Source organism: Delphinus delphis, chromosome 18 (genome assembly GCF_949987515.2).
Source record: "Delphinus delphis chromosome 18, mDelDel1.2, whole genome shotgun sequence".
Lineage (NCBI taxonomy): Eukaryota > Metazoa > Chordata > Mammalia > Artiodactyla > Delphinidae > Delphinus > Delphinus delphis.
Genome location: NC_082700.1, coordinates 78,029,256 through 78,042,479, shown reverse-complemented (window position 1 = coordinate 78,042,479; position 13,224 = coordinate 78,029,256). Strand labels below are relative to the sequence as shown.

The window sequence follows — 13,224 nt, the reverse complement described above, 5'->3', positions numbered from 1 at the left end:
AGTTGAACCTCTGAAGATTTCTTAAACCCACAGAGCAACTGAGAACAGAATGAGGGAGACTGGGAAGAACTCACGATGTGCCGCGCGGCGAACACGCCGTCCACGATGGCGCAGCAGAAGGCGGCCACCACGCCGAAGCTGACGAACACGATGGCCGCCACCAGCTGGAAGCAGAGACGGGAGAGGCTCAGTCTCATCAAACCTTCCCCGAGCGCCCGCCCACTCGAGGCCCCCGGCCCCGCCCCCGAAGTTGCTCTGCAGGGTCCTCACTTCCCACCACGGCCTCTCCAGAAACCCTCCCCGACGGCCGGGGCGGCGCCCCAGGCCCGATCCCACTGAGCAAGGCCCGTCCTGGTTGCCTCGTTTACTTCACGGGGTCGGAAGCAGGAGCTCTTGGGTGGGGAGTGTGGTCCCCCCCACGGCCTTGTGGGTAACGGCGGGCCTCCAGGGTATTTAAACGGTTTGCAATCTCCTGCTTTTACAGACTCTGCCACAAAGACCCTAATCTCATTCTACATAAAGTCTGGGCTCACACACGCGTGTTCCTGCAGGACCATCTCCTGGAACACACAGGGAGCCAGGCTTGCCAACAGGACAAGGTAGGGGGTCTCTGCACGTCAGGATCTGAGGGGGCATGTGTTTCGCTCCCACGCCCCACGGCCAGACACCCACCCCCTGAGGTCCCAAAGGACACAGGGCTCGCTGTTCATTTCTCAGTTCTGCCATCTGACGGCAGAAGAAGCCTCGCTGCCACTCCACGTGCATCTCTCTGTTATCAAGGCTGAGAACCTGTTCTTACGTCTGTTGGCCATTTCTTTAAATCTTTTTCTCTCTCTCGGGGAACAATTTCAGGTTTACGAAAACAGACAGCAAACGTGGTACCAAAATTCCTGTACGTCCTGCCGCTGGCGACACCGAGTGTCCACCCTGCCAACCACGGGGCAGGACCCCCGTGGCAGCCACGAGCCACGGCGTCAGTGCATTCACTCCGTCCTAGAGGGCGTGTAGAGTAACCGGGATCTCCAGCCCAGACCTTGTGAACAACAAGCTGCGAGCTAGAGCACGACGCGCGCGTGCAGGTCGTCTGCCTCCAGCCTGGAGAACACGGGCAGAAGCTGCCTCCCGCCACCCGCGTTCCTCGGTTGCCTCTTTCCCCGTGGCCGAGTCAGGCTCTGGGGTTACTGACCTGCACGGCCTCACCCTCCCACCCTCGTCAGCCTGAGAGATTTGTTTCTTCAACAAAGCACAGGGATTGGCATGAAACGTGGGCTGGTTTGACAGACTGCAACTTTGATTTCCGTTTTGACGTGAGGCTCCCAGTGGCTACTCAAGGGACGGAATGGGCGGGAGGGCCACACAAGGCTGTCCCAAGGGGGAGGGTGGCCGGGCTCCCTCCTCGCAGCCCACAGGCCTGAGGCCCAGCCCCACATGTTGCTTCCAGGTGAAACCTGTCCCCTGACACCGCACGTCAGAGCCATCGCCCAGCCTTGCGGGGGTCTCTGCCCTGCTGACCCCTTTGGTCCTGTGTCCCCATCCGGAGAAGGAGCCGTGCGGCTGACCTCTCCATGCGCCGGATCCACGCCCTGCAGGTGCTGTGTGGATGCAGGTGTGACAAGCCCGGCTGCTGCCGCGGGCCCTTCCCCCCACGGGACACTTGTGACAGTAATGGAGAATTGAACGGAAGGGACCTTGGGGACCCCCTGCGGGGAGCCATGCACAGAACCCTGCCTGCATCTGAACAATGGCAGCAACCTCGCCTTGGGGCTCTGCGGAGCCCCGGTCAGACCCACGTTCCGCCCAGGTGCTCTAGGTCTACGGGGCAGGAGCTGCCCTGAGACACGAGGCGGGGTCTCATCCCAGCAGGGCCTCGACGCCAAGCAGGGAGGCCAGGGGCAGACCCTCCCTCATATGGGGGGAGGAAGACCGCGTGGTCCCTTCCCGTGAAGTTACTGCACACAAATGCAGCGCGGCTGGCTAAAGAGTGGTGGGAAAAATCACTGCAGAAACCGCACCGAACCGAGCCTTCCCAGGCTTGTACTGCCTTGTGACAAACTACAGGAAAACACAAAAAACACTTTTCCGCTGTCCCGGGAGCCAGGCAGGCCCGCGTCTCCAGCGAATGAAAGGCCTGCGTCTGCTCTGCCTGCCGCGTCCTCCCGCTTCCTCCCCGGACCTTCCAGCCGCCCCGGACTCACGCCCTTCGCACAGAGACGCTCAGCGCACGGTTCATGCTTCGTAGAGGCTGGAGCGCGAGGCCGCCCCGTCTCGTCTTAGCATCGGCCGGAGAGCAGGGCAGCTCCTGTGACTGACCGCGAGGCCCCTGGATGCCGTAGCCCGACAGGAAGGACGCGGTTCCTGCCGGGCAGAGCTTCCGGCCAGAGGGGCCCAACACAGAGACGCGACCTGAACAACATCGCTTTGGAGTCCCAAGTCCTTCAGCACGGGGCACCCATCTCATCCTGACACCCCAGCCGCGTAGGGAGGGAAAGCACCGGTTCTGACCTGGAACTCCCACCCCAGCCTTACAGAGAGGCCACAGCTACAGTCAAGTTCAGACGCAGCCCCGGCCCCTCCCAGACCCCCAGGTAGTTGTGACCTCAGGAAGGGAGGACGACTTTCTGGCACAAAAGCAATGGGAGGGACAAACTGCTCCGCCAGCAAGTGTTCCCCAGCACCTGCTTTGTCCCAGACGCCGGGCTGGCACTGGGTCCAGCCGTGCACTCGGTCCGAGATACCTGCTCCTGCAGAGAGCCACGCAGCCTGCGGCCTGACACCCCTGGGATGGCACCGTTCCCCCTCCCCACCTCCCCCAGGGCCACTGCCAGTGTCCCTAAGGAGTGGAGCTGTCCCCAACGACGGGTCTCCTAGGACCAGTGGGTCTGCGGCTAGCCTGGTCACCGGGACCTCATCAGAAGTGGGTGTCTGCCCAGCCCCGTGTGCTCCAGCACAGGTGCTGGTTCAGGAAGTCCACTAAGCACTGCAGTCGCCTGAGACGCTCCCAGAAGTGGCCCCTGAGGCCCTGTTGCTTCTCACCACCAGCGGGTGAGCAAAGCCATCGTCAGACCTGCTGCCCTGGTGAGTCTTCCACGCACCAACTCAACGCCTCAGAGGACGCCCTGCTCCACGCTGGCCACTGGCCGGCTCCGCCCCAACCGCGGCTCGGTCACAGTCTCGGCCGAGAGACGCTCACGTCACACCTCCACCGGCTCTCATCCAGGTCTCCACAGACAGCACACAACCTGCAAAGCGTCTCCTAGCACGCAGGGCTGCCCACAGCGGGGCGTGTAAACGTGCTCTGACCCTGTTTGCACACGTCCCCACGACGCGAACGTCCTCCTCGACCTTCAGGGGACTCTGTTCGGCTGCCCTTCCTCCCACTGCCCCGGAAAAAGTAAAAGCCAGAGCTAGCGCCACCTCACACGTGGTAAACTCGGCTCTGGGGTGACCGCACGCGTGCTCCTGCCCGGGAACCACCAGGGTCCAGTCGACGGCGCTGGGAAAGACGTTGGAAGTTCTCTCCTCCAGCGCTTCGGGCTGGAAATAGGAAACCGGCCAGGACGAGCAGCTGCCCCTTGGCCGAGGCCTGCGTGTCCTGGTTTCGGTCACAGCCACCACGTCCTTACCAGGCCTCGCTGCCCCTCGAGCAGCCTAGGGGTTTAACAACGTTATAGCACAAGGACCCGCTCACGCCCCGAAGGCCCCTCTCTAACACGAGGGCTGCCAGGCCCGACAGATGTTGCAGACAGGGTCTGTCTGTGACTCTAGCAACTAAGGAAGGCACTAGATTAGGGTTGGGACTGTGTCTCCTTGTCCTGTCAGGGTCTCTTCTGGGGGAAGGGCAGCTGTTACTCAGTGGGGGAAGGGCAGCTGTTACTCAGTGGGGGAAGGGCAGCTGTTACTCAGTGGGGGAAGGGCAGCTGTTACTCAGTGGGGGAAGGGCAGCTGTTACTCAGTGGGGGAAGGGCAGCTGTTACTCAGTGGGGGAAGGGCAGCTGTTACTCAGTGGGGGAAGGGCAGCTGTTACTCAGTGGGGGAAGGGCAGCTGTTACTCAGTGGGGGAAGGGCAGCTGTTACTCAGTGGGGGAAGGGCAGCTGTTACTCAGTGGGGGAAGGGCAGCTGTTACTCAGTGGGGGAAGGGCAGCTGTTACTCAGTGGGGGAAGGGCACCTTCAAATCTCCGCTGGGCCCACAGACTCTACTACATTCCAGCAGGGAAAGTGATTTTCAAAAACAAACACCAGACAGATAAGGATGTGACACGAAGGAGGCTGCCTGCAGCCAGATAAACGGTAGAAAGTGGAGACGGGAGCAATTAGCCCCGACCACAGGGTCCAGGCAAGAGGCAACGCGGCTAAACCAGGACCGAGGGGAAGTGAGAGCTGTGAACACACACACCGAGGAGAAGGCGGTAACACCTTAGAGAACTAGAAGAGAAGAGCAAACTTAACCCAGAACCAGCAGAAGCAAGGCACTAGGAAAGGCTTAAGCAGAGATAAAAGAAACAGAGAGCAGAAAAGCAGCAAAGGCAATCGAGGTAACTGCAAGTTGGTTCTTTGAAACTATTAACAGAATTGACTCGCCTTGTTTGGTTCTCGGCCTTATCTGCCAGGAGCGTCCACCTTCCTGTCCCGGCCTGGGGATAGACCTTCCAGCCCTTCTCTGCCTTCACTGCCTCTCCCCTGTCCGCCCCAAGGGCCCCCCGGCTGCATGTACAGGTCGAAGCCCCCTGCGTTCAGGGTCTCCCCCCCCCCCCAGCCCCAGCCCCCAGCTCAGCACCGTGCAGCTGTACCAGGAAGCATTCGTTGAAGAAAGAATTGGACGGGTGTGCAGGCCCTTTGGTGGAGCACGGGGCTGGAGGTGGGACAGTGTGTGAACCTGGCCACCACCCTCCTGCCCCATCACTAGTGGGCCCTCACGGGGAAAGCCCAGCCCCCCCTGCACAGCCTCCACGTGGGTCACCGTGGGCCTCGCAGGCTTCCTCCCCGATGGCCCTCGGATCCCCCAGCACCCCAACGTCTGCCTGCCCAGCCCTCGAGGCCTTGCTGTCTCAGCCCCGCCCAGCTCAGTCCTTGGGGGGGCAGAGACCAGCTTGGCTTCTACACGGGAAGGTGAAGGGCCGAGGAGACTCCTGTGATGTCAAGACCCGGAGCAGGGGTGCCGGAGGGCACAGCCAGGACCCTCTAGCACAACACTCAAAGGAGCAGAAGCCCAGCAGACGGAGGCCGGTACCCTAACCCTCTGTAGGAAACGCGCTTCTACCACTAAGTGACGTCCCATCGGTCCTTCTAGTTCAGGGGGTTTTCAACTATGTTCCAGGAGGATTCCAGTGTATGCGTCTGTGTGTGTATCTCTGTGTGTGTGTCCGTGTGTGTCTCTTGTGTGCGTGCGTGCGTGTCTGTGTGTGTGCGCATGCACGTACATATGGCTGGGGGTGGGCGGAGGCGGCAGTTAACAAGGTGCTTTAAGCCCTTAACTTCTCCATCCCCGGCCGTGGGGACCAAGCTAGACTGCAGAGCTGTTGGGGAAATCAGGGCCTCTGACGTCTGGGCAAGGAGAAAGCAAGAACTCATTCGTCAATGGGAAAATATCAAAAGCTGGCTCCGCTGAGGGCATTCTTTGGACATCGCTGGAGACTAATGCCATGACGGGCAGAGATCGTGGAGGAGCCATTTGTAATGATTAGATTCCACCCCTTAGCTTGAGCAGAGTAAAATGTTTACAGACAAAATGATACCACGTCTGGGACTTGCTTCAAAATACCACTCAAGGTCGGTCATGAGTCGACAATGGATGAAGTTGGGAGATGGATACAGAGGGTTTGTTACACTATTCTGTCCACTTCTGCATATCTTTACATTTTTCTATTGCAAAAAATTAAAATGAAGAGAAAGCAAGGGAAAAGAGAGCGTTCTTACAAATCTAGATACATTTGAAACAAGCACTGTCTCCAGCGGACGTTTTCTCAGCTTCCTATTGTTTCCTTTGCTACAACTCGAATGTTCTGACTGACCTCCGTGCTTCAGTACAATAAGCAACAACGGCTACTAGTCTCCGAACACCCGTTACGGACCAGCGCGGCGCTGCATGTTCTCGCGTGCGTTGACTCAGATGCTCAACAATCCTGAATGTGAAGAAACTGAGGCTCACGACAGTCGAGATGGCGACAGACTAATGGTCGACACAGGTTTCAGCTCTCACGAATATTAACTTAAATGTTAGAGAGTGAAACACGTGTTTATCGTACGAGGTGATTCTGGGGACGCTTTCCTGAAAGGGCTGAAATGAGATCCTACAGCAACACACGCAACCTCAGGCAGAAAGCTCTGCTCTATGGACCTGGTGGCCCCATCTCGCCTGGGGTTCAGGGTGGCTTCCAGGGAGGCTGGACCCTGTCTGGGGGCTAGCGTCAGTTCTGGATTTTTATCCTCCCACTCCAAGGCCCACATTTCTTTTGCCAAAGCCAAAGAAATAGAAGTCCAGCAACTATTTTGGAAAGGAAGAAGTTACACTATCTCTATTTGTAGGTGACATGACCTCATAGACGGACAATCCTCAGGAATCCACTAAAAAACTATTAGAACTAATGAGTGAGACCAACAGGGTTGCAGGATGTAAGAGCAACATGCAAAAATCAATTGTTTTTTGGTTTTTGTTTTTTTTTTTTTTTTTTTTGCGGTACGCGGGCCTCCCACTGCTGTGGCCTCTCCCGTTGCGGAGCACAGGCTCCAGACGCGCAGGCTCAGCGGCCATGGCTCACGGGCCCAGCCGCTCCGCGGCATGTGGGATCTTCCCGGACCGAGGCACGAACCCGTGTCCCCGGCATCGGCAGGCGGACTCTCAACCACTGCGCCACCAGGGAAGCCCCTCAATTGTATTTTTATACATTTGCAATGAACAATCCAAAAATGAAGTTAAGAAAACAATTCCATTCACAATAGCCTCCAAAAGGATAAAACACTTAGGAATAAATTTAACAAAAGAAGTGCAAAATTTCAACTCTCAAAATGACAAAACATTGTTGAAAGAAGATCTAAAGAGATGGAAAACATCCCCAAGTTCATGGGGCGACACTCCCTCAACTGATCTCCAGATTCAACACAATTTCTATCAGAAGCTCACAGATCACAGAACAGACTTGAGAGTCTAAAACTAAACACACACATCTATGGCCAAGTGATTATCAATTAGGGTCTCAAGACCATCCAACGGAAAAAGGACAGTCTCTTCACCGAATGGTGCCAGGACCACTGAGGAGCCATATGCCAGAGCTTGAATGTGGATCCCCATCCACACCGTATACAAAATCAACTCAAAATGGACCAGAGACTTCAATGTAAGTGATAAAGCTCTTAGAAAACGTAAGGGTAATCTTCATGACCTTGGAGTTGGCAGGAGATTCTTAGAAATGGCACCAAAATCATGAGCAACAAAAGAAAAACTAGATAAATCGGGCTTCATTAAAATGCAACACTTTTGCCCCTCAAAGGACACCACCAAGAAGGGGAAAAGACAACCCACAGGGTGGGCTAAAGTCCTTGAAAATCACATATCAGATAAGGGACCCGTGTCTAGACTATATAAAGGATTCTGACGACTCAACAATACACAGACAAGTAACCCGATTTTAAAACGGGCGAAGGACTAGAATAGACATTTCTCAGCGACAACCGGAAACAGATACACAAAAAGCCAATCAGCACATGTAAAGAGGCTCGACATCATTAGTCATCGAGGAAACACAGATCCACGAGGAGACCCCACTTCACACCCAACAGAAGGGCCAGACGAGAAGCAGACGACAGCACACGCTTTCCTCTCCGGTAAGTCTACGGGAAACATCGTGAGGAGCTGCCACGCTGTTTTTCACAGTGGCCGCGTCACTTCACGCTCCCGCCAGCTGTGTGCAAGTCTCCACCTTCTCCACACCCTCACACACCCGTGAAAGCCCAGGGCAGCCACTGGGATCCTGGTGATACCTCAGGATGATGGCCGGTGCAGGTGGAGGCGGAAACGCCCGCACAGTCTGTTACGATGATTTGGAGATGAGACAGAAACAGCGTATGGTCCAACCGCATCCTCCCTGAACCCTCTCAAAAGTCAGCACTGGCCGCACAATGGTTTGGCAAAATTAACTATTTTGAATTCACGAGGGATTCACTGTTCTTATAGCTCTTCCCCAAAGCACTGCAGCAACACGACAGACTCCAAATTGAAATGATCAGTAAAAGTCAGGTTTGTAACCTGACTGATCAAGGTTGGCCCTCATACGTCCCACAGCCAAACAGTTGTAGACACGCCCTCTGCAAAGACCTCTGAACCACGGTTCTCCTGGTTTTCCACTGACCCCTTCTCTCTCCTCAGTCTGGGAGAGCTGTCGTCACACCCCAGCCGTAGGAGATGCCAGGCTCCCTGACTCAAGGACAGACGTTCATACACGCGTGTTTTTGCCTGAACCTTGTACACCATGATTTAAACTAATTGCCAACATTCCCAGCCCACCCCGTCCCGTGGCCCAACCTTAGCTGCTAAGACACCACATGAGGTTGTAGAATGTACCCTACAATCCCAGGGGCGATGCTCACTTAGCCTAAGATGTGAACGGCACCCACTCAACCCTGAGTCCCGGGGTGTACAGTCCACAGCCTGGGAAGCTGGGTGCTGACCCTGGGGGTGCTGGATTGGGGCAGGGGCCTTCCCAGGAACACCACAGCTAGAGGGGCAGCACTCCCCCCCACCCTGGGTACAGCCCCACGAACCACATTTGAAAGAAACAATGCACATTCTTACCATTTGCTTTCTATTCTCCACCAGGTTGACGCCAATAATTCCTAGGAAGGATCCGAAGCCCAGCTGACACCAAAAGAAAACAAGGGAGAAAGCGCTCGGGTTACACGCCTGGCAGCCTAATGCCCACAGGGAACAGTGCCCACCTGCCTCAGGACATCCTATCGGAAAGCGAGGCCAGCCACCCCCCCGCTCACAGCCCGAAGCATTAAGCGGCAGGTAGGTTCGTGCCCATTGGGGTGGGCTTCTCAGGAGCCGTCGAAGCCAGTGACCGGGATAGAAGCTGCTGAAACAGGCCTGTCTCGTCTCCCGTGTTCAAATGTGTTAACTCCTACGTCAGTTTAACTCTCGAGTCCGGGAAATGAGTGTCACGTGCCCCCCACCCAGACAGGAGAACTTCCTCACGGTGACCCATCCTCCACGCCTGGTGGTCAGGGAGAGGCCCGTCTGAGAGCTTCTCCTGGGCCGTCGTGGGAGGACGGCTGACCCCTCAGGGAGTATCATAGGAAGCTGGAACCAAGGGTATTTCTGACACGCACACGGCTGACACCCCTTAGAAATGAGCTTTTGACTCAGGTGAGCAGGCAAACAGGTAGTCTTGGGGCGGGAAGGGCACCCAGGGGCTCCTGGGAACCCGTCCGCTTGTTCCTCGGCCTCAGCTCTCCGCCTGGGTGCAGATGACGCTGGGACACTGGAGAAACACCACGACTGTGCTCATCTCGCATCGCCCGAGTGTGCCCAGGGGCGCCGGTGGCCTCATCCCCCAACACCCGCCTGGGAAGAATTCCTAAGCTTTCCCTCAGCCTGAGAGCAGAGCTCCAGCAACGCCAGGGGAGGCAGCGCTCAAAGCAGCCGGTGACAAGCCCCTCCCAGAGGCACAGGGCCGCCCCGAGACCCCGCACTGGAGCCCACCCAGGGGGTGACCCTCAGCTCTGCCCGGCCCGTCGGATTCTGAGTGACCGTGCGAGGCAGAGGCAGCAGCCTGGGGACAGCCGCGCGACTGACCCACACAGCTATGGCATCTCTACCCACGGTGCCAGATTGAATGCACTAAAAATGAGACCATTTATGTCCAAGGATGTCTTTGCCTGCAAGGATTATATCTATGGAGACGGACGTGAATGCACAGATGTAGTTTTCACCAATAATTTAAGAATTCTCAAGGAGTGAGGAAAGATGAGCACTTTCTTCAAAATATCACAATTCCATTCCAACGTAAATGTATTAAAATATACCTATTAATTCTCGCTAAGTTGCATTTTTTGGATTTGAAAAACTTCCTCTTTCCAAAATGTTGAGGTGTTTGCACCTTCTCACCCAGTTTCTTCCTGAGACCCGCCCTTGCTATAAGTCTCAAGGTCGGATGCCGTGCGTCCACAGAAGTGACTTGTATCCACATTTTCTTTGAGCAAACCTCATCTGTTGTGTCCACTGTTTGCTTTCAGAACCGCTGAGCTGAAGCCAGTTGCACTCTGGTTCTCGCCCAGGAGTCAGGTTCTCTGCAGAGCCAGGCTCTGAACACACCCAGGATGTTCTGAAGGTGACCTCCAGGAGAGATCCTGAACCAGTGACGCGTAGAGAACACTGCAAAATCCTACTGAAGATTGACCTTGTCTGCCGGTCACCTGGGGGACGCGTCTTCACAGCCGCCAGCCTCCACACCCCTGGCTCCCCTCCGTCCAGGACACGGGCCGGGAAGCAGAGTCTCATGGGAGTTCACTGAGAATACTACCTGCACAGATACTATTTATGTAGGTTTACTCAGAAAGTGTACACAGGAAGATAATGCAGACCTATAAAGCACAGATAAAATCTAAAAATAAAGAAAAATACAAAGAGAAAATGAATGATGTTTGTGAAGTATTTTCATCCTTGTTAAAATGTTATCAACGTCGTGACTAATCTGCGTAATACCTCTAGTGAGAGTAATGAGATTGAATAAGCTTCGTTTTTAAAATCCTGGTTTAGCCCTTGTGACACAGCCCCTCAGGGCTCTGGTGCGTTTGCAGGGCATCATATCTGATAAAAAGCAATTTCACAGACGCTCCCTGAGTGCGATGCAGACGCTTGGAGCAAATTTTACTGCCAACAAATGGACACAATTCCACAGTTCAGAAGTCTGGAGGATTCTGGATTTGGGGGCTGCTGTTGCCAGGTCTGGCTGGGCTGTGGGTTTACCTCGTGGGGTTATTGCCCAGAAGCGGAGGTGAGGACCACGTCAGCTCGTTGTCCTGCTGATCCCATGCGGTCCCACGAACGCACCTTCTATCCAGGTTCCGTGGCGTCTTTTAAAGCTCTGAGTCCAGTTTCCGAGGGGTGGTTTGCTCAGCTTGGTCTCATGGGGCTGAAGTCCGGGCGTCACAGGGCTGGTTCTCCCCGGGCACTCTGGGGAGACTCTGGGCCAGGGCCTGTCGCACCTCTTGCCTCCGACCCCTCTCCTTCCCCTCCCCCACCTCTCAGGACCCTGTGCCCCACGGGGCCACCTGAGCATGCAGGATAATTGCCCTAAACCTCCACCTCGGGGGGCTGGGGTGGAGCGTGTCTGCAGCACACGGACATCTGTGTCCCCACGGCCCCCAGGCCCCCCGACCGGCAGACCCCAGGGACCGCGCCACTCACAATGATCCCGGGGTAGTAGCCGCCCATGGTCACGTTCTCCGTCCTGGTGGTGGCAGCGAGGCCGACGGTCAGGATGGAGGTGGACACCACCAGCAGAGACCCCACAAACCACAGGGAAGTCTTCTTTCTTCTCGCAAACCCTTCTGGGGGAACAGAAACAAGGAGCCAGCTGGTAAGGGGCTGAGCTTGGGGCGGGGGGCCAGGACCTCGAGCGCATCCCGGGTCAGCCTGGCTCTCTGCTGCAGCCCTGCTGCTCGCTGGCAGGAGCCTGGGACGCGCTCCCCAGGGACCACCACCGCCTGCTTCTTCCCCGCCCATCCCCGTGCTCAGAGCGGGACCCCTCGCCACCCCTCCGCCCGCCCTGAGGACTCACCGTCGTCTCCTACAGGGCACCCAGACCCCGCCGGTACCCCTGCACGGCCGCCCTCCCCTGTGGCCCCCACCGCACCCAGGGGTTTCCAGGCACTGTCACCAGCCACACGTCCGGACGACGAGCCCCATGAGGGTGGGCAGGGGCCCTGCCTCGTCCCCCGCTGCGTCCCTGCCACCTGAGACAGTGCCCGCGCACAGCAGCTTCTCAGTAAACGTCAGGGGGCGGCTGGGCCCTCCCCGGGTTCCAAGTCCCCTGTCAGCCTCCGTCCCGGCTTCACCCCACACGGCAGCAGCCACGCCGGCCGCTTATGGCGCATCTGCTCCACGCCTGGTCTTACTGAGCACTTTACCTGCATCAACAAGCACCCCTGGGCCTTGCCAAGTCCATGACCCTGGACCCTGCCCTACTCCAAGACTGCACAGAGGACCTCTGCACACTGCCCTGGACCAGGCCGAGCAGGTCCCACACAGAGAGGGGGCGTGCGTCCCTCTGGGATGGCCAGCACGTCCACGCTGCTCCATGGGTGCACTTGTGCCCCCATGTCCACACCGAGCCGTTCCCTGGAGGGCAGGCATCCTGTGTTCTTCCACTCTTATACCTGGCTCAGCACCAAACACGTGAGTGATCAAATGGGAAGGGGTGGAAAGAAAGTATAAAAGTGTGCAGAGCCCGCCGCTGCCCACCTGCACGTCCATTACCCTCTCCCCTTGTCAACAGGCCCCAATTATTGGATGTGGAAACACGCCAGCTGAAAGATGGCATTTTCCAGCCTCTGCTCCAGCTGGGTGATTACGTTCTCAGCAAAAAATCTCCACCTCAACAAGGAATGTTGGGTGGGACCTACAGGAAATCTCTTAAAGGAGCCAGTCCCTTTGCCTTTCTCCCCTTCATCCTTCCCGCGGCCTGGAACGTGAACATAAAGGTGGAGCCCCTGCAGCCATTTTGTACCATGAGGGAACCTTGACAATAGAAGTCACACACAAAGAGAGGCAGAGCAGAAAGACAGCCCTGGGTTGTCCACCTCCAAACTTTGATTAGGTAACAGAATTAAATCTCTGGACCATAAACCACTATTGTGGATGTCCTGGTATCTGTAGCCAAAGCTAATTTTAACTGTCACAGAATCCAAGAAAGGAAACCTTCCATCCCTGGCACCTTCCTCCCTCAGGCCTTGACTCCTGGATTTCGTGTGAACCGTTCTTCCTCTCGTGTGTCTCAGGGAAGGCAGGGAAGCCTCACTTACAATAACCGTAATTGTAATCATTATTACAGCAATTCGATCTCAGATACGCCTGTTCCTACGCAGTCAACAGCAACCGCACAACGGAGGCAGAGACACAGGCCAGGCAGAGGGCAGGACGAGACTCCACACTGAACACAGCCATGCTGGTGTGTCTCGTTTGTTGGAAGGTTAACCATCTTCATCCCTGTGACTCCACAACAAAACA

At 56.4% G+C, this 13,224-nt stretch overlaps 1 protein-coding gene across 1 annotated transcript in view; it reads right to left on the bottom strand.

Annotated features, from left to right (window-relative positions):
* The window catches only part of TMEM255B (transmembrane protein 255B), a 33,447-nt gene that overhangs the window by 15,654 nt on the left and 4,569 nt on the right, over positions 1–13,224 (bottom strand). Inside the window, exons 2-4 of the mRNA XM_059995520.1 lie at positions 11,404–11,546; positions 8,788–8,850; positions 75–164 (exon numbers count right to left, since the gene is read on the bottom strand). Coding sequence (XP_059851503.1) covers positions 75–164; positions 8,788–8,850; positions 11,404–11,546 — 296 coding nt within the window. The remainder of the gene's footprint in view (positions 1–74; positions 165–8,787; positions 8,851–11,403; positions 11,547–13,224) is intronic.